Genomic DNA, 22,952 nt, shown 5'->3' with positions numbered 1-22,952 from the left:
ATTATAGTGGAGTTTTTTTTAACTGAAACGTTATCGCATGAAGTACCTTAAAAAAAGAGTAAGCGCAGAAGACGCTGGAGTTTCAATGGGTCGGTTTCCAATATGGAAGAAACAATCACGGGAATATTCTAAGCAAAAATACCAACACGAAATCACAAGCACAAGTCATGTGAAAGGCAAATCTCTCCAAAATAATTTTATTTTGCACCCTTTTCACTGATACGAGAAAGCTACAAACCACCCTAAAAGCGACATCAGTTGAGATCTCCTGGTTCTCACAAAACACAATCATCGATATGTTGTCCATATGCCTGACCCCCGCCATAGCACTCATCGACATGTTGTCCGTAAGCCCTGTTTGAAAAGTCAGCATTAAGTCTCTGAGATTGCAATACCTGGAATGACACTTACGATGATAGGATAACTTACTGAGCAAAATCACGTTTGTTCTGCTTGTTGTCGTCGGTGTGTTGGCCATATGCCTGAACTGGTACGGATCGGGAAGCCACTTCCTCGACCTTCTTATCGTCGGTGTGTTGACCGTAAGCTTGAACAGGGGATCGGACAGCAACTTCCTCAACCTTCTTATCATCTGTGTGCTGACCATATGCTTGTACAGGTGCACGAGCAGCCACTTCTTCAACCTTTTTGTCGTCGGTGTGCTGACCATAAGCCTGGACAGGTGATCGGGCAGCCACCTCTTCAACCTTCTTGTCGTCGGTGTGTTGGCCATAAGCTTGGACAGGTGATCGGGAAGCAACTTCCTCGAGCTTCTTATCATCAGTGTGCTGACCATAGGCTTGAAGCGGAGAGCGCTTGTTTTGCTTGCTATCGTCAGTGTGTTGACCATAGGCTTGAACCGGAACACTTCGCTCTGAAACCTCCAACTGTTGCTTCTTGTCATCGGTATGTTGACCGTAAGCCTGAGCTGGTGATCGTTTGTTTTGTTTATTGTCATCGGTGTGTTGGCCGTAGGCTTGAACAGGAACGCTTCGCTCAGAGACTTCGAGTTGTTGTTTCTTGTCATCGGTGTGCTGGCCATAAGCCTGGGCAGGTGAGCGCTTGCTCTGCTTGTTATCGTCGGTGTGTTGTCCATAAGCCTGAACTGGAACCACTCTGGCTGCGACTTGCTCCTTCTTGTCATCGGTATGTTGACCGTAGGCTTGGAGAGGTGAGCGCGGATTGAGCTCGACAGGCAGTGCGGAGCCCACAGTGGCAAGTAGGGCAATGCCCACAGAGATTCGAGAGAAGAGCATTTTAAAGAATGTGTCTTGGTGTATGCCTTGAAGAGATGTGCTGTTGTGAAGAGGATGGCTGTTGATGAGATGATGTTAAATTTGGCGAAGAGAACGTTCTCTTATATAACTTTTCCGCCGCCGAGGTTTTCAAAGAATTTGCTCTAGCGTAAGGGCAGAATCGCACGCAGAGGGCAAGACGCTGCATATTGTCACGACAATGCCATTATCCGAGGGACAGTGCTGGATGAGAGTAGACCATACTCGGTTGCAACGACATGAGCACCTGTCACCGTGGAAGTCTTGTCCTGGCGCTAGGGCATGCTGAAATCGGTCCTTTGACGCAAAGACGCGGACAGCAATAATTAGAAAAATGAGTTCGACCACAAGAATAGGGCAAGCCGTCAAAACATGGTAAAGGATCATGCAAACATCGTAAACCTTGTCCTGAATGCTTGACATACGAAGTTGTAACATGTTTAACGCAGATCATAACTGGACATTAGGTCGGATTGTATGGAAACCAGTAAACATAGAGCCTTCAAAAGAGTGATCAAAAGGATACGCTCAGCATAGCAACCTTAGAGACATGACAAAGAAAAGTTGCAAGTTCGCTTAAATATCGCGTCAGATATCATACAGTCCAGCTAGACGCCACTTGTGCCAGATCGGGATCAATGGCATTTACCTGACTGATTTGCTGATGGTCATTACACCCTAATGTGACGTGAGAAAAGACCACCATCTACGAAATCCGATTAGCCGCGGATGCGCTAGTATACAAACAAGTATCCCTTTCTTGAGAGCAGAAGCCCCCCAAACACTAGCTTATAGGCTAAATTTCTGTTACGTTGCGATTTCGGCGACGCTGCAAGGAGTGGCGGAATGGTACAGAGAATTGTGCAATCGACGAAGCTACTAGAAACAACGGTTCATCTCTTTACGTGCATATGCACGTCTTCGGGTCCGAAAACGACTTCTGAAAGAAATTCCAGCCGCAGCAAGAGCCATCGCTTCCATGTCAGATTAGCAAACGGTGTAGTTTCGCGCTAAGATCTTGACTTTGAACTTCATGCTTTCGAACCTCGAATTCCTTGAATTCCGCACGCAAAATATCAAATCATGGCGAAAGAAGAAAGAGTTTCCTTCGATTCTGAATCGAACTCGGACCATTCCCACGACGGCCTCCTTGGAAAAAAAGCAGAAAGCTCGAAACAACACTACAAACGCCCCAGCACAACACTCGTTGCGATTGTGACACTTCTCAATCTTCTCATTTTCGCCGCAACAAGTTCAATATGGGCACTTTCTCCAAGGACTTGCAGCAGTCTCGATGCTCAAAAGAAAGTTTCATACTATTGTAAGTCTTCTTAAACGCCCTTCAAACATTGCCAACACTTTCTAGCACCTGTTTTCGATAGTGGTGTTCGGATAGACCTGGATGAGTCCACAAAGAATCACACTCTCTGGGGAGACGACGAGAATACCTCGATATACATTCGGGATCCAAGCCCAGAGGTTGATGCCGCTTGGAATCACATCTCTGCTGACGCCTCTCCTATCATCACGGTCAATAGCGAGGAAGCTATTCGACTGGGAAGAGACCCGAATGTCATCGTCAAGGCCCCAGAAGATTGGGGGTTTGGCGATGATGCATATCCAGCACAGATTGACGTCTTTCATGAAATCCATTGCTTGAACATGCTGCGAAAAGAAATGGTCGGTCGTTCCCAGCTCCACACCGCAGCCTTCTTCGTGCTTACATTCATCTTAGTGGTGGGACCATTACTTTCGTCCTCGATTTGGAGACCCAGCCAATGCCGACTATCTCCATGTTCGCCATAAGAGACATTGCCTCCGGATAATACTTCGCACTCTGATGTGTCATTCCGATGTAGACATCGTTACACACAACTGGCGAAGGGGAAGTTACAGACCCATTTCTGATTTCAACAACCCCCGCAAATGTCGAAATTTCGAAGGACTGCTGCAGTGGAATAACGAGCATGCAGTCCCGGATGATATGAAGAAGTGGAGGACTATCAAGAGACCCGAGAATGCTGTGATACTGCCCAAACCGACACCTAACCTCTACACCTCGGAAGACAGCGAAGAATGGATAGACGGGGTGTGAGATTATCTTTCTGGCGAGACTTGATTCTTGAATGAGGCTTGATTGTGTTACTATGCATGTGATACTCTTAGCTAAGAAACAAGTTTTGTGAAAAAATGTGATAGTAATCCGAACGTGATGTGTGATCGAGATGTCCACCGTTGTGAGATGAAGGTTCGTTAGATTAAGGTTAAATTGGACTACGGAGTACTCCGTACCACCATGTGGCGCCTATCCACGCGAAATGCGCTAGCTGAGGGCCTAAGCTTACCGAGGCACGTGAATTCCACCTTATGGCCCTGAAAGATGCTGCCCAGAATCCAGACGGTCCGATTCTCGCATTGCCAAGCGAGAATACTCAGCACTCTTCGTTGAAGTCACATCCATCCATCGACTGGAAACATTGCATCATCAACGCACGAGGGTAATCATGAGAACAATACAAGAAAGTCTAGCCTCCAAGGTACTACGAAGGATGGACCCACCGTGTGACTGTCTGCAGTACTCCTGTCTCTGCCGCCGCTGTTCTGTTGGGTAACCTGGGGCTGGCCCGGCGCGTACTCTTATGCCACGCGATGGTTCAGCCCTCTTCCTTATTACCAGATTTCTCTCGGCGCCAAATAATGCATGGGTAATATACAGACCCTGAATTTTTTGATTAATAGTCGCAAGCTAGCCTCTCCGGTGCCGGCGCTCAGATGGGCCATAATCCTGTCCGAAAGTGTGCAGACATACTTGAATTCTGCAGCCGCGTCTTGTTGACCGCATCTTTTTGATCGCGTCTTCTTGATCCTTCGATCCTGGAGAAAAGTTTATGCTGCACAAAACCGAAGCACGTAATTTTTCTTTGTCATATCAATGGTTTGGGTTACATTGGCTTGCTTTGACTATTAGGCAAAGCACCTAACCTGCAAGAAGAAATGCCACCGAGACGCACTTGCACTTCCACTGTATCTGCAGTCAAAGTGAGCAAGGTTCTATATCTCTACATGTGATCTCAAGAGCCAAATGTGAACCTCCGAAGACCGTTTTGGGCTACACAGTGGCTTTCTGCAAGTACCGAATATACGAGCATTTTCATCAGAACTCTGTGTCTTGCGGGCCTGGATCTTTGGAGTTGGCTCTTCACATTCCTTCCCTGATTCCTCTGTTTGCACTCCAGGAAAAATCCAGTTTTGGGAAATTTCGCCATTTCCAACCTCCATGGAAAATGGTCTTCAATATCACGAGTAGCAAACCAATGGAGGACACAATGAATTACTCCCCAGTATCGAAGGAGGAGAGCTTGGAGGATGCAAGTTATGCTGTAAGTCCGCTGATTATTATAAGTTATCCTGCTGAATGACCAACGCAGAGTGCCAGTCTACGTGGCCTTTCACCTTCGAGACGTAGCTGGGCAGGCAGAACAATCACTATATTGAATGTAGCCTTGTTTATCGCATCGACCGCCCTCTTCCTCAAGTCCTCCAATATTACGAATCGTCAGGATTGGGCATTGGAGCAGGTGTCATATTTCTGTAAGAATCCAAGCACCCTTCGGTAGTCGAATATGCTAACCCCTTTGAAAGCACCACTTTTTACCCGACTAAAGATACCTTTCGTTGCAAAGGTAGTTCAGGGAGACTTATTCAACGAGGACAATCTTCTTCTGCGGCAGTACCCTTCTCCCGAGGTCGATGACGCCTGGGAGGCCCTGACAGATGTTGGTGTAGTGATAATCAATAAAGAAGAGGTAGTCAAGCTCGGAAAAGACCCGAAAAAGGCAGTGAAAGCTCCTCCAGAATGGGGTTCGTGGCTCTTCTTCACTCTTGCGACCTGTACACTGACTGCAGCTTCAGGACATGGCGAGAATTCTTATTTAGCTCAACCAGACGGCCAACATGCTCTCCACTGCTTGAACGCCATTCGCAAGTACGCATACCGAGAGCATTACTACCCTTCGCAAACTACAAGTCCATCGAGCAGCCATTCCCCCAATCTTACCAGCACCTCACCACTTCAGCCCTTCCATCAAGCTCACTTGTCACATTGTCTACACGTTTTGCTCCAGACTTTGACTTGCGACTTCAGCACAGATATGATAACGCACAACTGGATGGAAACACAAGACTACCCGTTCCCCGACTTTGCTATAAATAAGAAGTGTAGAGATCATTCTGAGATACTGAAATGGCAAGCGAAGGAGCGCATCAGTGTGGATATGTGGATAGAAATGTCTAAACGTGGTCCCCAGCCCGGAGAAGAAATTCTCAAATTGCCTCCTAAATTGAAAGCTTGGTCGCAAAGTGATGTTACAGATGGTCAAAGCGAAAAAGGGCATTAACTGTATTTCTTCCGCATCTCATGTAGCTCATATATTTCAATGAAATAATATCGCTAAATGCTAAATGTCATTGACCCATTTACACTTCCCGTAAGACTACTATCTTGGAACATCCTAGATTGCTCGATTTCCTGGGGTAATGACGAGCCCGTGTAATCCCACCGCCCTCGTGGCACAAAACGTGTCACAATACCCGTTTAACCACAAGGCGGCTTGCCGAGACCCAAGGCGCGATACCTTGCATCTGGATTCCGGTTCTGTTACACCCAATGTTGCATTGCATATGCAGTCAAGCCGGTGAGTTGTAAAGTGCACAGTGCGGCGGCTGAAAATTCTTTACCGACAGTTTGCAGTTTTCGCTTCGATCGTGGGCGATGGATTGGAAGTATAGCCAAGATGTAAGGTAATGAGGATTACCACCGAGTCTCACGCACGCGACTCCCAAAAAGGGAGTAGTGGCTCAGATCAATTAAACCCGAAAATGGGTCCATCTTCTCAGTGATTTTTCGTCAATTCTGATCCACACTTACATTCCTCCCAATTCGAGAACGCTGAAACTTTTGGTTCGACTTATGCCTTATGGCGATTTCAACAAACTAAGCTCGCAAGCGCATTGAACGGAAAGTCTGACTGAGAAAGATTCCAGAGATTTATGACATAAACTTCAATTTGCCTCGAGCATTAATTCACTCTCAGAAGCTACTAATGGATCCCGAAAGTACGTACACCCGAGCTTGCACGCCCAGCAACATCAAGCTAACAGAGTGTCAAATTTCCAGGCGAAAAATATGAAGAAATTCAATTCCAACCGCTTCTCGACGAAGTCAGCGACGAAGAAGCAAATCTTCCACCATCAAAATCATCTCGCTGCCGCATCTCATGGAAAAGATTCACAATCTTTCAAACACTCCTGATACTAGTTTACACCACTATCTACTACATTTGCTCATCCCATCCCAATCGCCCTCAAGAATCTCCTGCCTTCGGTTTCGTCCCCGCAATGACTTCCGTACCTCAACACTTAAAAGCCTTTGCCAAACACGGCAATCATCACTCTCCCTACTCACAACCGCCTTCTGAATCCACTTCACAAGCCTGGTCAGCTCTCCTCTCCGGCGGTAACATGCGCATCTCCCCCTCCGAACTCACACCCTACAACGCAACCTCTGTTTCTCTCGCCGACGGCACCGGCTATCTCGCCAAAACGGGATTCTATCACGAACTCCACTGCTTATACAAGTTAAAAACGCATTTATACCCAGAACACTATTACGCGAATGCATCGCGGGACTACATGGACGAGGAACGAGAGCATTTGGAACATTGTATAGAGTGGATCCGAACAGCAGCGATTTGTAGGGGGGACACGACGTTGACGCTTTTTGAGTGGGTGGGGGACAGGTTGGAAACGAAGTATCCGATTCCGCATATGTGTTATGTTGAAGATGAGTTGTTGTCATGGAGTCGAAAGGCTGGGAGGATGGTGGATATTGATGAAGAGGGCATTCTAGTGGGACCAAGTGGAAATGGGGGGTCGAATTTGAGAGGGGATGGATAGTGTAGTATATGATCTGAACTTGAGAGCAAAGTCGAGAATTGTAGTATGAATTTCAACCACATGTGGATGCAGGAAATTTTCATTTTGAGTTGTTTTTATGATACAGATTTCACTCTCGAGATTCTTTTCATCAACAAGCATTACCAAACAAAGTGAACTACATTCCCTCGAAATAGAAGATTTATGATGTGTCTACGTCGACTGGACGGTCTAGAGCTCGAAAGTACCGATTCAAATCCACCCGCTTTTTTGTAGACATTCGAAAACCAGAACGCACGAAGGGACAGTCTCCCTCGCTTAGCAGTGCAGATCGTAGAAGAAGTCGGAACGGGTGTGATAGAATGACATATAATCTCTTGAAACTGTACGTCTTAGAAAGGAAATGATTCATACCACAATATTTATTAAGTCAGACTAATCAAATTTGATCCGGTTTGATGTTGGGAGTCTTTGCTAACGAACAATGACGACTTAAATATCGCTCAACACCTCTGATTTGCAGAACTTGCCTTCACTGGTAGTAGAACAATGAGACACGGTAGGCTTGTAAATAGCCTGGAAATCTTGAGCCTCTTAAGGGTCAGATAGACTCTTCTATTCTAACTAATCCCGAGTGGATTGTTAACCATTCTATTTTCTGACGATAGACGATAAAATCAGGCTTAGTTCAAATGAATAGAATAAACACTATGATTCTTCTACCATGTTCCCTACTACCGTAATCCTGAATACACTTCACATTAGTCCACCTCTCTCTATATCCATATTCTAAATAGATCCAAAATCCCAACTTAGACCATAATACCACCAATAATCAAGATAACAACCGAACCAAGAATACTATTATATCCAAAATTGCCAACACTTCCACTCTGCACCGCAGTCGTCGGCATGACACCACCACTAGAATTCCCCGCCACAGCAGTCCCATTCATCTTCGTATAATTCCCCGCAAGCGTAACATTCGCCACACCAGGCGCAACCGCTTCCTTCCCACCATTGTACAACGCACAATCCCCACCCTCAGCAACCGGACACGACGAATGTGTACATATAGCATTCAACGCCGGTGGAAGCCCTCCTACGACCGTCGGAGGCGAACATCGCGATGAGAAAAGTCCGGTCATGGTGTTAAACCATATCGTTGTGTCTTCGGCGGAGAAACCGATAGAGGCGGCGGCTTGGGTGAGTTGGTCCACGAACCAGCCTTGTTCGTAGGGGTCGAGGTCCATGTATCTGAAGTGGTTAGAAGGGAATGAAGATGTGGAAGGGGAACGAACTTGTGGACTTCGTACATGCTCGGGTTTCCTTTGTAGGCGGGGAAGTCGGGGTCGATGCCTTGTTTGGAGCAGTTGAGGAGGACGCCGAAGTATTGCCAAACGTGGGTGACGAGGAGACTAGATAATATTAGTTAAGCCAGACATCGTACTCATGATTGTCGCTTACTATTGATTCGACTTCACATTCCCATTCGACGCTTTACTCATGGAAAGTGGAACCGGTCCACCATCATCCAGAAACAATTTCGCAACACCATAGTTATGAACTCCATCATTGGTAGAATACAGAGCTGCGTCAAAATATCGAAGCAGATTGACATTCGTGCCGTTAAATGTCGTTTCTGGGGCGATACCTGGGACGGGGATACCTACGTTCGGAGTTGTGTAGTTTCCGATGAATGCGGTGTTGAGAATCAGTGTCTGCACCAGTTGCTGGGTCGTGCCGTTATTGGCACCGAAGAGTTTGTTGGCGTAGTAATCGCATATTGAAGTTGAAGAGGGACGTTGCGCGGTGACGAGAGATGTCGCTGCTAATATGTTGATAAAGGTTAAAGTTGCAGGAAGCATTTTGAGAATTTTCGGGAGAGTGTAACTTTTTGTGTGAGAGATAGAGTGGTGAAAAAGAAGAACTGAACGTAATGAGCGTGGTTATTGGAATGGGATGGACTGTAGCAGATACTTTAAAGACCAGTGGGAAAACATTCTTATATATGAAATTACTAGAAAAGGACCAGCAACCAACTTGGTTACATCTGTGTAAGCTAATTAATCTGATGCGAGGGTCCAAACCGACAAAAAGGACCTGACGCAAAACAACGCTTCTGCATCGCTCGTGTGCTGATAGATCGTATAATGGCTACCGATTCAAGCATAAACTCCTATTGCCAATCACCTGATGTTTTTGTTGACCCACATATAAATACCTCTTAATTTTAAAACCTCTTATTTAACAAATTCCATAGCCGTAAACCATGATATTCCAACAGATCATTCGAACAACCATCGGATTCTGACATCCACCCACTTCATCCATCGCAAATCTGTACTATACAAACTTCATTAGCCTAATTTATCGTCAGCACCAGTGATCCAGTGATAAACAACACGCCCACGACTCTCCGAAAGAGTTTCTCAGCCGCACATCAGCTTGCCGGGATGACATGCACACGGCGTATATGCAGGTACCGTGTATCTCAAACTGCACAACGTTAATAGTTTGAAATTTGTAGATTTTGATGAAGAGGCTATCGGATAAGGAATAATCGCCAGCCGTCATAGTCATCTAATTATCGGGTCCTGGCTGTTTCGTTCGCTCAAACATCCAGAGCATAGATCTGGTTAACGGTAGACTTTGAGGCTTACATGGGCCGCACGTGGTTTGAATTAGCGATTGCTGGAATTATTCCAATGCATAGTTGTGCTGATCGCATTGATGGACGGAATGGGACCTAGATATCAAAAAAGGCGTTCCATCGCTCATGTTCATCACTCGGAGCAGACGCTACTTACCTCGACTTCTAAAACTGTGTGGAATTCGTGCTCCAATCATTGCACAAATCTGAAAATCGTGTATTCAAGTTATATACCAATCAAGCCAAACAAAACCTACAACTTACTCTCCACCCACCTCGGCTTCCTCCTCTCCACAAAAGACCTCACGCCCTCCTTCATATTCTCCCCCCCATTCATCTTAGAATACCACGTATCAGCCCAAATCTGTGTTCCCTCTTCGGCACCCACACCCTCCCAGCCAATCTTCAATCCCTCACGCGTGACAATGATGGAATCAGGACTATGGGATGCAATGGTCTCTGCGACTTTCAGCGCTTCTTTAAGTAAGTCTTCAGATGAACCGGGGATGACTGCGTTGACTAGGCCCCATTCTTTCGCTTCTGACGCGGAGAGGCGTCGGCCTGTCAGTGCCATTTCGGTAGCTCGTTGACGGCCTACGGTGCGAATGAGGCGGGGGAGAGCGCCTGCGAGAGCAGTTACTCCGATTGTGACCTGGGTTGGATTAGCTGCAATTCCATATTTAGAAACATGGGGTAGGAATGAAGCATGAAAACTATCTGAGAACTCCACCCTTCCCATCAACACATGATTCCCTGACCTTCGCTTCCCTATCTCAACAAGAACAAAAACAACCACCTACCTCAGGCAACGCAAACTGCGCCTTCTCACTCGCAATCACCATATCCGCATTAACAATCATCTCACACCCACCCCCAAAACAAATCCCATTAACCGCCGCCAGCACCGGTTTCTTCCCACCCCTCCTACTCAACCCGCCGAACCCACCCGCAGGCATCCCTCCCCGCCCTCCCTCATTCCATTCCTTCAGATCCGCACCGGCGCAGAAGGCACGTCCGGAGCCGGTGATCACGGCGACCATCAAAGACGGCTGGCTGTCGAACCAGGTGAAGAGATTGTCGAGGGCGTAGTGCATGGCTGTGGAGATGGCGTTGAGTTGAGCGGCCCGGTTGAGGGTGATGAGTAAGATTTTTGGGGCCGGGAAGGAGATTTGAAGTTCTGAGGGGAGGGAGGGGGGTGGGGCTGTGAATTTCTGAGAGGACATGGTGGAAGTGGGTGAGGGTGTTGATGGGGTTGGCTTGTTGGGTTTTGAGTGTGAGAGGCTGCTGAGGAAGAGGACGGGAATTGGGATTTTTTGAATGGTGTAGGATGAAAAGGCTGGATTGCTAAGGGTCATTAGTTTGAAGCCGACAAAGATATGCTTTGGAATTTGAACTGGTATTGTTGTGGTAGGTTTTACATGAGTTTCGATGAGAGAGGATGGAGGAGGATGAATCGGATTTTGAAGCTCTGAGGCGGGGCAGCCGAGGGTCTCGGCTCGGTTGACAGGGGGAAGATGCCAAGAATCCGGGGATGTGGGCCTCCAGCTGTTAGCAATTGAAATCCGTTCGCTGATCTCTTTTACTACCTAGGTAATGTTTATCAATTTTGTACTAAGGCTTCCAAGAAACACTATGTTCTTTTAATAGCCAAAAAACTACCAAAAGCAGTAGATACCAAGAGCAAACTTTTATCTCGTTAAGACGAGTGAAATTTCGCGTTACTAACATGTTCCTCACCTTGGTATGCCTGGATATTACCAGCCTTTCTTCAAGAGTGATTTGAACGAATAATTTCCATTTAAATCTTCTGAACTTCTATTGTACAATCGGACATCTACCAAGAAGAAAAAAAAAATACTGCAAAATGCCAAAATTCAACCGTCTACACGTACATGATATCAATGGCACGCCGATATTGACGATCTCACAAAACAGCCATACCTCCTAACATGGCGACAAAGACGACTCCTATAGGGGACAAACTTTTCAACATGACCGGAGGAACCTGCACTCCCGCATCGCTCTTCTTCGTGCTTGATGCCGATGCAGTATCCGAAGATGTACTGGAGCTAGCTGTTGCGCTTCCACCGCTTTCAGTTTCCGCGTCGCCAGAAGTTTGACTACCAGCGCCATCCAAACCTGGCCCAGTCCCAGCCCCAGTCGTCATGAATTTCGCAGCAGCACTGGGAATCACAGGAAGGGTATCCGTAGTGACATCCCATTGGTCGCTTTGCGATGGGCAAGTTGAACTAGAGTTACTGGTGGAAGCATCGCCGTCGCCTGTTGGGTTCGTGGTATTGGCGAATGCAGTTTCGAGGTATGTAAATTGCTCTGTGGGAACCACCGTTGTCGATGAGGAGATATTGACCAGACCATACCCGTTGCCCTCGTTTGAGTACTCGTAGACAAGACCGCCGGAGAAAACTGCCGTCATCTCATCCGAGTAGAGGGCAGCAACCTCACCGAAGGTTCTTGTATTGGTAATACATCCGTATTCGGACATACTGTACAGCTGTTAGAAGACGATGCATCTGGTAGAGAATGGATGACATACAATAAAGGGATCCCATATCCAGTGTAATTTTTGACCAATTGATCCCAGCCTGAAATTGTATACGAGGACGGATCACACCAGGAATAGTCGTTGATGGCGTAGAAATCGCTGCGTTGCTCGTCGGTTCCACAGTTCATGTACTCGGCCATCAGCTGTTGGTTCTCCGCGACGTCTGCAGCGGAATATCCAACCGGAATGGTTCTGTAACTTCTGCTCTTGATATACTCCTTCATGTCGCGAGTGACTGCTTTTACATACGGAGCGCAATTCGTATTGGTGGCGTTGTTGATGACCTCGTTACCAGAAAGAAAGGCAAGAGTATTGGTGTAATTGGCAAACATGTCAATGGTTGCGAAGACGCTCTGGAGATAGACACTGTTATAGGATGGAACTGGGTCCGCTCGGTTGATTGAGTATTTCGGGGTGTCGGTGTCAAGAATGAGATAGATTCCTGCTTCGGCTAGAGCGTTCATACATTCATCGTGGTCTGCTGTGTTGTCGACAGCGTAGACTCTGATGGTGTTGATACCGAGCTTTTTGAAGTAAACAATGTCCCGTTTGCAGCTTGTTGCATCCGCAATAGGATCGGTGACAGCTCCAGTGCCACCGCCTGGCTGATATGCCACACCTCGAATATAGAAGCGGTCGGAGCCTTGGTAGAATGCTGCCTTTGGTTAATAGAGATCTTGTCAAGGACAGACTGACATTACCATTTCCGGTGACCGTGACTGGTGTAACTGTGGTCGATGCACGAGCGGCGAGAAGCGGCGTGCCTTTAGCTGTGACCGTGGTCAAAAGGGAAATGGCAGCGTAGGCCAGAATCGTTGACTTCATGTTGGCAGAGTAAATAGTAGGGTGAGGAAGTGAGCAAAGGGAGCAAAGTGGTGAGTGAGCAGAATGAGAGGATCAAAAACGAGTGACGAAGATTACGATGCAATTTAGTGCAATGGCAGTCAATTTCCAATTTCCAGGAGAAGCGAGGAGGAGATTGAGATGAAGAAGGACAGGACAGAGAAAAGAAGAGAAGGAAGGAAGGAAGAAGAAAGAGAGATACCCTCGTGGACGGCTTGGCAGAAGTATATACAGTTCCTTCTCACCTAGGTAGGGAAGCAGGTACGGAGATACATACTAGCTCTCCCAAAATAGAAGGGGGTTCCCTCGTTCCTCCACCTCTTGCACTTACACACTGAATACCCACTTGAGGCGTGACGCGTCCACGATGGATTTCACCGGCACATCTGCGCACTAACAGAGTACTGGAGAAGTCCCGAGAGTCTCTAGAATTTATTTCTACGTACCAACAGCGGTAGTGGAGGACGATTCCAGCCGCAGCAGCAAAATTGGCTCAGGTACGGATATCGGCCCAGGAAGAGATTCGAATGTTGTGTGGCCGTAGCGTTGACGATTGCGTGGCCGGACCGACAGAGAAGAATTGTCGGATTTGATTAGATTATGCCTCATACTAGCGAATCTGTTATTCTGGGTCGATGAGAACCTCTATTGACGTGGTATCATTTCCCCAAAACGAATCACACTAGATACCATGTCGCGTGAAGTTGAGCGGCTCAAAACCCTAAAACCCGTTTTGACTGCCAATTTATCTGGTCGGCTGCGAGACTCGAGATCCTCAGCTGGAGCGGTGGCGATGAAGCTTCTGGGTAATATGTCAGGAAACATCCAGGTAGATCGATTCACCTTCGTTGGCTCGTTCTCGATGATGACGCTGTGGGTGTGAGGTTCCAAGTTGTTGTACTCTTATGAATCTCACTGAACAGTCGACGTTGAAGTGCCAAGTGCCAAGCTGCAGGGCTCACGACCCCGTCGAGCTCGTTGTTGACATTCGGGCCCCTCGTCCCCACCGCCTTTCGTGTCATCGCAACTGTACAACCCATTGATTTCCTTCAATTGCCATCTTTATCCTCCCAGAATATGTCACAGTCACGTCTCAAGTGCTTCTGTGCTCCATCATGCAATCCTCCGTCAACAACCCACCGAAAACGCGTAATCTGCGGATCCCACCTGCCGGTATTTTCAAGCCCGTAACTACCTCGACAAGCACCGCTACGAGCGGACCCTCGAATATTGCATTATTCCTTGCGAATCTAAGACTGCTCGATCTTGATCTGCGAGAAGATTGGCCTGAAATATCTGCAAAGACGTTCTCTACTAAAGACGCACAACAAAACCAAAAGAGACGGATCCAGAGCGTCGAATGGTCACTGTATCAATTGTTTGCGCTATGGGACCCAGAAGAAGCGCAAAATGTACACGCTTTGCTTCACGTCTGATCTGGCGCATGCTAACATAGCCAGAAATTGCAACCCTTCTTTCCTCCTATAGAACCCCTTCAATCTCTGAATCTGCGAGCGGCCCTCTTCCGATGTCTCGATCATGCGAAGAAGACGGGAGTGCTGGGACGGGATACGGTGCTGAGGAAGACGATGCTGGACGAATGCAAAGGGGAGAGACTAGAAGAAGTTCTAGCTGTTTTCTCAAATGCGGTCTTGAAGAAAGTGCTGCAAGAAGAACAAAACTCCTCCGAACTGGAGACGATCGCGCAACAATTGGCCTACGAAAACTTCTCTTACACGGGCGAACGAAGTGTATTATCGGCATTAATACTAGCGCACAAGGCTTCAGTCACTACGCATTTGCGTGAGAAGGATAACTCGAGGGCAAAGTACAATGACTTCTCCGAGCTGCTAAAATTGAACGAGCGCCGGATTCATCGTCGGCACGAACAGCTGAAGGAAGCCATGGCAGAGAGTGAAGGTTACCTAAAGTTACCTCCCTCAGAGGTCGGCTCTTGGCAAAACCAGGTTCAAAAGAACTGGTCGGGTTCCGAAGATTGGCTGGGAACCATCCTTTACGGTGACAGCAAAGTGGGCGAGGAAGGGCTGCTCGCGACACCCTTTGAGAAGGTCTGGAAGCATGTTACAAGAGGCAGCATTGGAGATATAGAGAGTCAGGGCCGGGTGGGCTTGTTGGAGCAACTGGACATGAGAGTCAAGAATCAAGAAAACCGCTTTGCAAGGTGGAAGGATTTCAGCAACTCTCTGTCCACAAAGTCGGGGGACACCTTGGTAAGATTTAGTCTCTTCTGGAATACGGATTGGTTCATGGGGAACCTGCCTATGCGGCTGGTGCTTAGAATGCACCTGGCAACTCTAGGAGTTGTGCATTGATCGACTATGACGCTAATTCGATGTTTATTTTAGGATGCTAAGACAACTGGACCTTTGCCAGGGAAGAAGATCGATTTGGGATTTAATCTACATCAAACCATAAGAGTTGGAGAGAGCAACTTGAAAGAGTCATCTTCGATGAAAGGCCCGTTTTTCGATGATTATACCCAACTAATTGAAGCCATGACACGGGAAATAGCAGCAATCAAGGATCCATCCAGACAAACTGTGGCACCAACGAAAAGGCCGCCCGCTTGCGATGATGCTTCACCCACACCGGTACCAAGTCCTTACCACACTGATGTTGGGCCTCAGGACGATGATGAGTGGTTGTCTGCAAGTGAACTAGAAGAGTCTTCTCCGGGATTCTCTGCTCATGTATCAAAATCCCTCTCTCGCACCCCGCCATCTGAAACGCATCTTCAGAGTTCTCGGCAAGAAGAAATCAAAGATGAGATCAACAACTCATCAGAAGTTGCCGAGAACAGCAACACCGATGAAAATCCGTGGGAGCAGTCAGGAAATGTTGCAGAAACAAACGTTTCGGGGGCAGAATCCAGCCCCGAAGAGGAAGAAGCTACCTTGGTACGTGCCTCCATTTTCTAAGCAACTTGGCTTTTTCATGCTTGCCCCATTGTTTTGGGTGCATGCCCTCAGCCATCGCCGTGTTCTTCTCCTTCTCCTTATCTAATTCAATCATTCTTTAGGTCCCAACAGAACCACCATACTCAGTTAACAGAGCACTTTCTCCCTCACCCCTACCTGATTTTCAAACACCTCCAAGACATCCCTCCCCGGAGCCTGAAGAACAAACGGAGATCGCACTTGCAGATGAAATCCTGAATTCCATGTCAGCTGCATCGCCATCTCCAAAGAAGCCCAGACATACGTTGTCATTGGCGGAAAGGACACGGATGTCCATGTCTCGTAAATCACATGCCCAGATATCGGAACTGCACGACTTTGACGATGTTCAAGAAGCCCCTCGACTGTCGATTAAGCCTCGCCCTTCATTAGCACCACAGCCTCTTAATGAGGAATCGGATCTTCACGCCGGTCTCATCGAACGTACCCGGAAAAGTATGGCTGGCTTTGAGGCAGCACAAAAGAAGGCACAGATTCAACGTCGTCGGAGCGTGAAAGATGCAAAGAAAAAGCAGAAAGAATCTAGTTATTTCCCCAGAGTCAACGAAGAGGTAGAAGTTCCAGACGTGAGTGCGGTCGAATTGATGGATGGAGCGGATCCTGATTACGAGAGTGTGTTCAAAAGTCGACCTAAAATTAAGACAAGCCCTGCCGTGAGCCCCACGCGGAGCCGAATTGAGGAGGAGGACGAGGGATAATGATCGATAATGAAAGAATCATATCATTACAGCATCCTTCAAATGGTAGGAATTGGGAATTATATTATATCACCTAGTCATCGCCGGATAACAAGCTACTTCCGAGACCCAACTTAAATGCTGGGCACCGAAACGACATTTCGATGACTACCAGTATATTGTTCGCAAGTGTTGCCTTTATTTAGTATAAGTGGCTCGCCGTCACGACGAGCCGCAGTCCATTTATTTTACTTGCGTTTCTTTTGGACCTCAACCCTGATCTGGATCGCCACTGGCTACCCATCTCCAACCATGAGTTGATACTTTTCTCCTTCTACATCTTCGGCGCCATTCACTATTCTGCTCTTGCGTTTTGCTTTCAACATCCGCATTTGCCTCGTGGAAAATACGCAAAGCTAAGCAGGGTTAAGCATCTCTGCATAGTCTGCTGTGTTCAAGTGCTGCTTTATGCGGGCTCGAAATAGGCAAATGAGTAGTAGAACCTCCCAACTATTCTATCCACTTGAAGTAAACTTAGAGCGGGTCGTAGTGTCAACTATGGATTTACCTTGCCAAGAGTCTTACAAGGTCACCATTGACGGAATATCGCATGGCTCGTCAATCTCCTTGAGCAAATATTGTCTTTCGATTGTCACTTATCTCGCCCACCATGATGCTCTCGTTATCCACGATTTTCTCGCTTCTCGCTCCTGCCGTTCTACGCAGGCCCTCATTCGATAAGGGTCATGATCCTTCCGCTTTGGACCAGTCGTTGTATGTGAGCCTTACAGTTCCGGGATTGCTGCGACTTTGATGTTTATCTAAGTACAATTAGGTTCTTCCTTCCCAGACCTCAGCATTTCATGAAATCAATGAATGCATTCCTGCCCAAACGCATATACTCCATTGCTCAATTCGTTTTCTTAGACGCACCCCATACTGCACCCCACCCATGATCTTTTCGAATTCTCCAATCTTCAACACAGCAGAATCGCACGTGTCGTGCAAATGTCCATCACCACTTTCGACTCGACATCACCATGCCAACACATCCGTCACTTCTGCATCCGTGGCCTTGCGCGCAAGGCCTTCAACTCAGGGCAAGGCGAATGGTTCGCTTTTTGGATGGTCTGGAGAAAAAAGCCGCGTTCTCATTTGCCCAAATATGCATCTCGATGGACAACAACGTACATCCCCAGCGAATGTTACGCGACGTACGACCTTTGTTCAACAACGAATGATAACTGCATCGCGACTACATCCCGACACATCCCCATAGTCGAGCAAAATACTTCGATTGGTTAAAATCGCTCACCTCACATGGTGTTGGACATAATTGGTGCTTGCAAAATTGCCAAGGCATGTGTTCTGCACAAGACTGCCTGCGTGGACGCCTTACATGTGACGTTCTGGCAGCCTGGTTTTGAGAAACTATGACTTCAACGCGTTAACCTCCAGTTTGTTTTGTTTATGGGACATCGAAAAACTTCTTCCATGAGCATTTTCACGTCGCGAGAAGTTGATCCATTTGACACGCGAACCGGCTCTGACAGATCGCTTCTCAGCACCACGCTTGACCGACTACGGGGTGAAACGTCAGATCAGGCTAACAGTATGTTTGGTCTTTTGAAAGATACAATCACCACTCAACTCAATCGACGTACATCATCTCAAAAGTTGAATGATCACCCATCATCCCGAAGCCGGGCGAAGGAGAAAGGAAAGGGGAAGATCAGGGAGCGAGTGTCAACACTTGATTTGCTCTCCAATGTTCGAACGGCAGCGCCAACTGCACCACCTCCGCCTTACTCCGTCAATCTGCCGCCAAAAAGACCGCTGAAAAGAAACAACCTTATTGCTGCTCGCCCAGAAGACAGGAACCTTGATCATGGGTTGATTTCACCAAGGAGTAGCACGCTTGGTCGCCCATCAAAGCCGCGAGAGATTGAAAGTTCAACGCTATTGACCAGTGACAACCTCAAAAGGGTTGACTATGACGATGGCGAAAATACACGTTACTCATTTCCTCCGAAGCCGATCATTCCACCGGCGAGGCAGAGTGGGCAACGTCAAGCAATAGGTGTTTTGTCGATCGAAAACTTGAACCGACATGAAAGAGAAATAGAGGATAAGATAATCAGAGATTCCATCCAGCGGAATTCCTCGGGCCGTACCACGGAATATCGCATGAGAAATGGCCTTCATCTAAAAGAACTTACATACGACAATCTCAAGCACATGGAAGAGACTAGCGACCTTCACACGACGAGAAGTTCGCCCAGAAAGCACCCAGCAATGTTGAACGACAACTACCCGAGAGGTCCCCGGCATCTGAGTGATCCTTTGCCAAGAACGGTGTTTCAGAATGCTGATGGGAAGTACTACAGGATCCAAGGACTACATGAAGATAATGTAGCCATTCTTGAGCGGAAAGCTCAAAGGCTGGGAGGAAGCATATGGCAGGCATATGAAAGAGGGAAAAGACTAGAAATTGAATTGGAACTAGAGATGGAATTAGAACGCGAAAAGGAGGAGTACCGGCAGAAAAGGGCGAGCAAGGAAAAGCAGAAACGTTCGAAGCTCGTGTTGGACACCGAGACCATTCCGTATCATGAAGCGGGACCTAGTCGCGATTTCTTGCCTGGTGGCCGTCATCACGATCGATCTTACGCGGAAGATCTAGATACACAGCCAAGTGTGTCCAAGGCGAGAGCGGGTGCGACAGGATCATTGAGTTTTGACAGCGATCTAGTTATAGCATTGAGGCTTCAGTCGACGTGGGATAGGGAAGATGAGGACCTCAGGGAACAACGAGAATTCGCTCTTGCGGTTCAAAGTGGGAGCGTTGATTTGACGAGCGCTAATTTGAAAAGGCTTGAGGCGGTCCATCGAGCTCGGCCGTCTCTGTTGGAGTCGAGGTCTCGCGAGGATGCTAGACATTCCACACAGAGGCTATCGCTTGGTAGGTCAAAGGTGCAGTATGCTGATGACATTGTACAAGCCGAGGGGATGAAAGTGGCTGCGGTAGAACCACGAAGAAGTAGTCAAATGGTTTTGCCGTGTGTCAGTTGTATGGAGTTGAAAACAAAAGCTCTCACTGCTACATTGGCATGCAAACATGTATATTGTGGAGATTGTATCGCAGGTAAGTCCCCCTTTTCACCTTAAGCGAGCGTCTCCGTTTAACCCCATTTCGTTCCTAAACTCAAATTCAAACCCAACTAACAACAACCCCCCTCCACAGAAGCCTTCCGCACAGCCAAAACCTCCCGCACCGAATTCAAATGCTGCGGCGTCTCCGTCCCCATCCTCCACGCCCTCCCCTTCCTCCCCAAAACAATCGTAAAAGCCTACACCGCGCTCCTCCTCGAGAAATCCACGCCCAACCCCAAATACTGCCACGACTGCAGCAACTTCATCCCGCCGAAATTCATCAAGGGCTCCTCGTGTCTCTGTCCCGTGTGTCGCAAGCGCTCGTGCCGGATCTGTGGCGACAAGGCCCATCCAGGCGTCTGCGCGGACGACGAGGAGGGGAAGAAGGTCCTCGCCCTGGCGAGGAAGAAGGGATGGAAAACGTGCACGTGTGGATGGATTCTGGAGAGGAATCAGGGGTGTTTGCATATGACTTGTAGGTGTGGTGCGGAGTGGTGTTATAGTTGTATGGAGAAGTGGGGGGATTGTAAGTCTACTTGTCGGAGGAGGGAGTGAGGGGGGGATGGATGAGTTTGGGGATGTATATAGTTGATTCCGTGATTTTTGAGAGACAGTTGGTTTTAATGTCTATAATGACCTATATCTCCTCCTGCTTCCAAGTTGACATGAAACTTTGTGGTTTACATGTTCTTACGGATAGTCCGGTCTCTCTCTGAAGTGTCATAAATGACGTATTGGAACGTCTGCCTCAATTTTGAGTATAATAGTACGGATCAATAGTTTTCTCAGAAGAGTCAACTTGTAACACCTGTAGCTGTTGTATATTTCCTTCACAATAAACATCAGGAATTAGGCTGTAATTATAGTTTATAATTTCATAACACGAAACAATAGACAAGTAGTAGCTCAAAATATCCTCGAAATTTACAGCAAACAATCACGAAACTTGGGAAGGGCCCAAGCATCTTTATCTATTAGACTATTGTTGTAATTTTTAAAATACACTATAGTCTATAGATCGAACATGGTTGCTCGTCTAAGAATAACTATATACGAGGTTATCAACGACTTAATTAGATCAAGACATCTAGCACACTTTCCTAGCACTCTGCACTGCTTCTTGCCTATTCTAATCGCTGAATGGAAGGTCTAATCGATGTGAGATATCTTTATGAAATGGAAAGATAGATAGCATTAGGCGAAATAATTCCTAAGTCAAACGCTCACAATCCTGACACGTTCGTACCTCCCTCTGCTATTTTTCTATTCGTAAAGACTTTGCACTTTGACTCGCGTACGATACAGATCTCACGACATTAACTGAAAACAGCCGTGCACCGCTTGAAATATCTTAGTAAACCTTAAACAAGCTTTTTTAAGATTCGCTTAAAATAATATAGGTTTAATAAGATAAGTTTCTGGTTATTACTACCGCTCCCAAAGAGGTAAATCTGTACTACAATAACGAATTTTCTTTTTTGTCTTGAAGTATATACTTCCTGAAGTACCCTAGACTTAATAGCGAAAGATGACTATATCCTCACTTTCCAGTTCCATCGGCCGCTTGACGCCCTTGGGCCAGGTCTTCAATACCTGATTGCCCTCACCGAAAACGTCATCAAGAGTTCCTTTATCCCACCAGCACCCAGTACGTCTCAAGCTAAGCTGGTATTTCCTGCCTCTCGTACCGACCCTTGCGAGAAATTGATCCGAGAGCGTGAAGGTGCGAACGACTTGCTCCCCGGAACCTAGAGTGAGGAACTTGCTCCTCCCCCAGCCTCCGCTCCCGCCAGCGACAGGACAGACGAACATCGGTGAATCAGGCATGAAATCCTCTCGAGTCTCCAGGTCTCTGACAGAAAAGTTTTGAGGGTCCGGATGAGGATCAGTGATGCGAGCTTTTGGATTCGAGATCTCATCGGTCTTGTGGAGAATATAGTTTTGGTCTCCTCTTGTCATCACGGTGATTAAATGATCGTTCGCGTTGGTTATCGTGATACGGATCACGACTTCCTTGGTGGCAGCGGAGGGCTCTGGGTCGTTAGTAACATTGCCATCTGGCTCTAGCGACAAGGTGATTTCCAGCTTCGGTGGCGCTTCGAAGGCTGATACTGTTGTAAATAGCCTGGAGCATGTCGGCCTGCTATTCACAAGACGCTGAGGCATAGAAGGTGGTAATTCCGTAAGGTTGCCGTTGGAGCCTACGAGTATCTCAGGAGGACTGCTCCAGCCCCACCACTTGACCCCAAGATCTTTGCCACATAGTCGCAGGCGATACTTGCACCCAGGTTGGACCGCCTCACGCAAGATAGACGTTGCATGCAGCAGCGGGACCTTTATGATGTGTCGATCTTTGCCCTTCCCTAAAGTAGGGAGTGCGATGAATGATTGCGAGGTGGTTTCTGCTTGGCCCTCGTTCGCCCGAACGCTGTTGCTGCGGAAAGAGACCACTTTCCCGCTATCAACCTCTACAAACTCCAGAAGACCCTTCCCAAGTGCGGCCGGGAGATCGAAAACGGAGCCTGTGGTGAGGATGATGAGGTCTCGGGGATCCTGCTCCAAGCCCCGGCGTATGTTGATATACAACTCGAACCGCACTGTCTCGGACAGGTCGAAGAACAGTGGGTGGTAGTTGCCTTGGATGTCGATGCTTATGGGAAACTCCTCCTGGTAACTCATCTTGATGGAAATTTAGTTGATGGACGTCGTGTGGAGTATTTAAAAGTGTTCGAGCGGATAAGGTTGAGGCTGTAGGCACCAGCTTATCATGATCCCAACATATCCAAGGTGCCAGTCCGGCGTGCACTAACGAGATACACTTGAACTTTGAAATAACAACGCAAGTCAGCTTGCCCATGTGCAAGACATCTATTGAGC

The 22,952-nt window shown here is 47.4% G+C and overlaps 9 protein-coding genes across 9 annotated transcripts; 5 read left to right on the top strand and 4 right to left on the bottom strand.

Annotated features, from left to right (window-relative positions):
* Positions 1-275: 275 nt before the first annotated feature.
* GLAREA_12551 (uncharacterized protein) lies at positions 276-1,256 on the bottom strand (the record flags this gene model as incomplete). Its single annotated transcript, XM_008083332.1, has 2 exons — positions 276-354; positions 430-1,256. The coding sequence occupies 2 exons, from the start codon at positions 1,254-1,256 to the stop codon at positions 276-278; spliced, it is 906 nt and encodes a 301-aa protein (XP_008081523.1).
* A 1,101-nt stretch (positions 1,257-2,357) lies between these two features.
* On the top strand, positions 2,358-3,369 carry GLAREA_12550 (uncharacterized protein; the record flags this gene model as incomplete). Its single annotated transcript, XM_008083331.1, has 3 exons — positions 2,358-2,595; positions 2,641-2,954; positions 3,010-3,369. The coding sequence occupies 3 exons, from the start codon at positions 2,358-2,360 to the stop codon at positions 3,367-3,369; spliced, it is 912 nt and encodes a 303-aa protein (XP_008081522.1).
* A 1,231-nt stretch (positions 3,370-4,600) lies between these two features.
* GLAREA_12549 (uncharacterized protein) lies at positions 4,601-5,671 on the top strand (the record flags this gene model as incomplete). The annotated part of the gene is made up of 3 exons (XM_008083330.1): positions 4,601-4,654; positions 4,703-4,865; positions 4,917-5,671. The coding sequence occupies 3 exons, from the start codon at positions 4,601-4,603 to the stop codon at positions 5,669-5,671; spliced, it is 972 nt and encodes a 323-aa protein (XP_008081521.1).
* Positions 5,672-6,376: 705 nt separating this feature from the next.
* GLAREA_12548 (uncharacterized protein) lies at positions 6,377-7,229 on the top strand (the record flags this gene model as incomplete). The annotated part of the gene is made up of 2 exons (XM_008083329.1): positions 6,377-6,389; positions 6,451-7,229. The coding sequence occupies 2 exons, from the start codon at positions 6,377-6,379 to the stop codon at positions 7,227-7,229; spliced, it is 792 nt and encodes a 263-aa protein (XP_008081520.1).
* A 791-nt stretch (positions 7,230-8,020) lies between these two features.
* Positions 8,021-9,076, bottom strand: GLAREA_12547 (uncharacterized protein; the record flags this gene model as incomplete). Its single annotated transcript, XM_008083328.1, has 3 exons — positions 8,021-8,465; positions 8,510-8,626; positions 8,676-9,076. The coding sequence occupies 3 exons, from the start codon at positions 9,074-9,076 to the stop codon at positions 8,021-8,023; spliced, it is 963 nt and encodes a 320-aa protein (XP_008081519.1).
* A 1,038-nt stretch (positions 9,077-10,114) lies between these two features.
* GLAREA_12546 (ClpP/crotonase) lies at positions 10,115-13,249 on the bottom strand (the record flags this gene model as incomplete). The annotated part of the gene is made up of 5 exons (XM_008083327.1): positions 10,115-10,513; positions 10,662-11,406; positions 11,790-12,365; positions 12,416-13,079; positions 13,126-13,249. The coding sequence occupies 5 exons, from the start codon at positions 13,247-13,249 to the stop codon at positions 10,115-10,117; spliced, it is 2,508 nt and encodes an 835-aa protein (XP_008081518.1).
* A 1,133-nt stretch (positions 13,250-14,382) lies between these two features.
* On the top strand, positions 14,383-16,943 carry GLAREA_12545 (uncharacterized protein; the record flags this gene model as incomplete). The annotated part of the gene is made up of 4 exons (XM_008083326.1): positions 14,383-14,679; positions 14,728-15,498; positions 15,634-16,185; positions 16,308-16,943. 4 exons carry the CDS (start codon positions 14,383-14,385, stop codon positions 16,941-16,943), a joined length of 2,256 nt encoding a protein of 751 aa, XP_008081517.1.
* A 1,473-nt stretch (positions 16,944-18,416) lies between these two features.
* On the top strand, positions 18,417-20,630 carry GLAREA_12544 (RING/U-box; the record flags this gene model as incomplete). Its single annotated transcript, XM_008083325.1, has 2 exons — positions 18,417-20,067; positions 20,167-20,630. 2 exons carry the CDS (start codon positions 18,417-18,419, stop codon positions 20,628-20,630), a joined length of 2,115 nt encoding a protein of 704 aa, XP_008081516.1.
* A 960-nt stretch (positions 20,631-21,590) lies between these two features.
* Positions 21,591-22,754, bottom strand: GLAREA_12543 (uncharacterized protein; the record flags this gene model as incomplete). The annotated part of the gene is made up of 1 exon (XM_008083324.1): positions 21,591-22,754. The coding sequence occupies one exon, from the start codon at positions 22,752-22,754 to the stop codon at positions 21,591-21,593; it is 1,164 nt and encodes a 387-aa protein (XP_008081515.1).
* Between the last annotated feature and the right edge of the window lie 198 nt (positions 22,755-22,952).

Source organism: Glarea lozoyensis (genome assembly GCF_000409485.1).
Source record: "Glarea lozoyensis ATCC 20868 chromosome Unknown GLAREA19, whole genome shotgun sequence".
Taxonomy (NCBI): Eukaryota; Fungi; Ascomycota; class Leotiomycetes; order Helotiales; family Helotiaceae; genus Glarea; species Glarea lozoyensis.
This window is presented reverse-complemented; position numbering and strand designations above follow the sequence as displayed.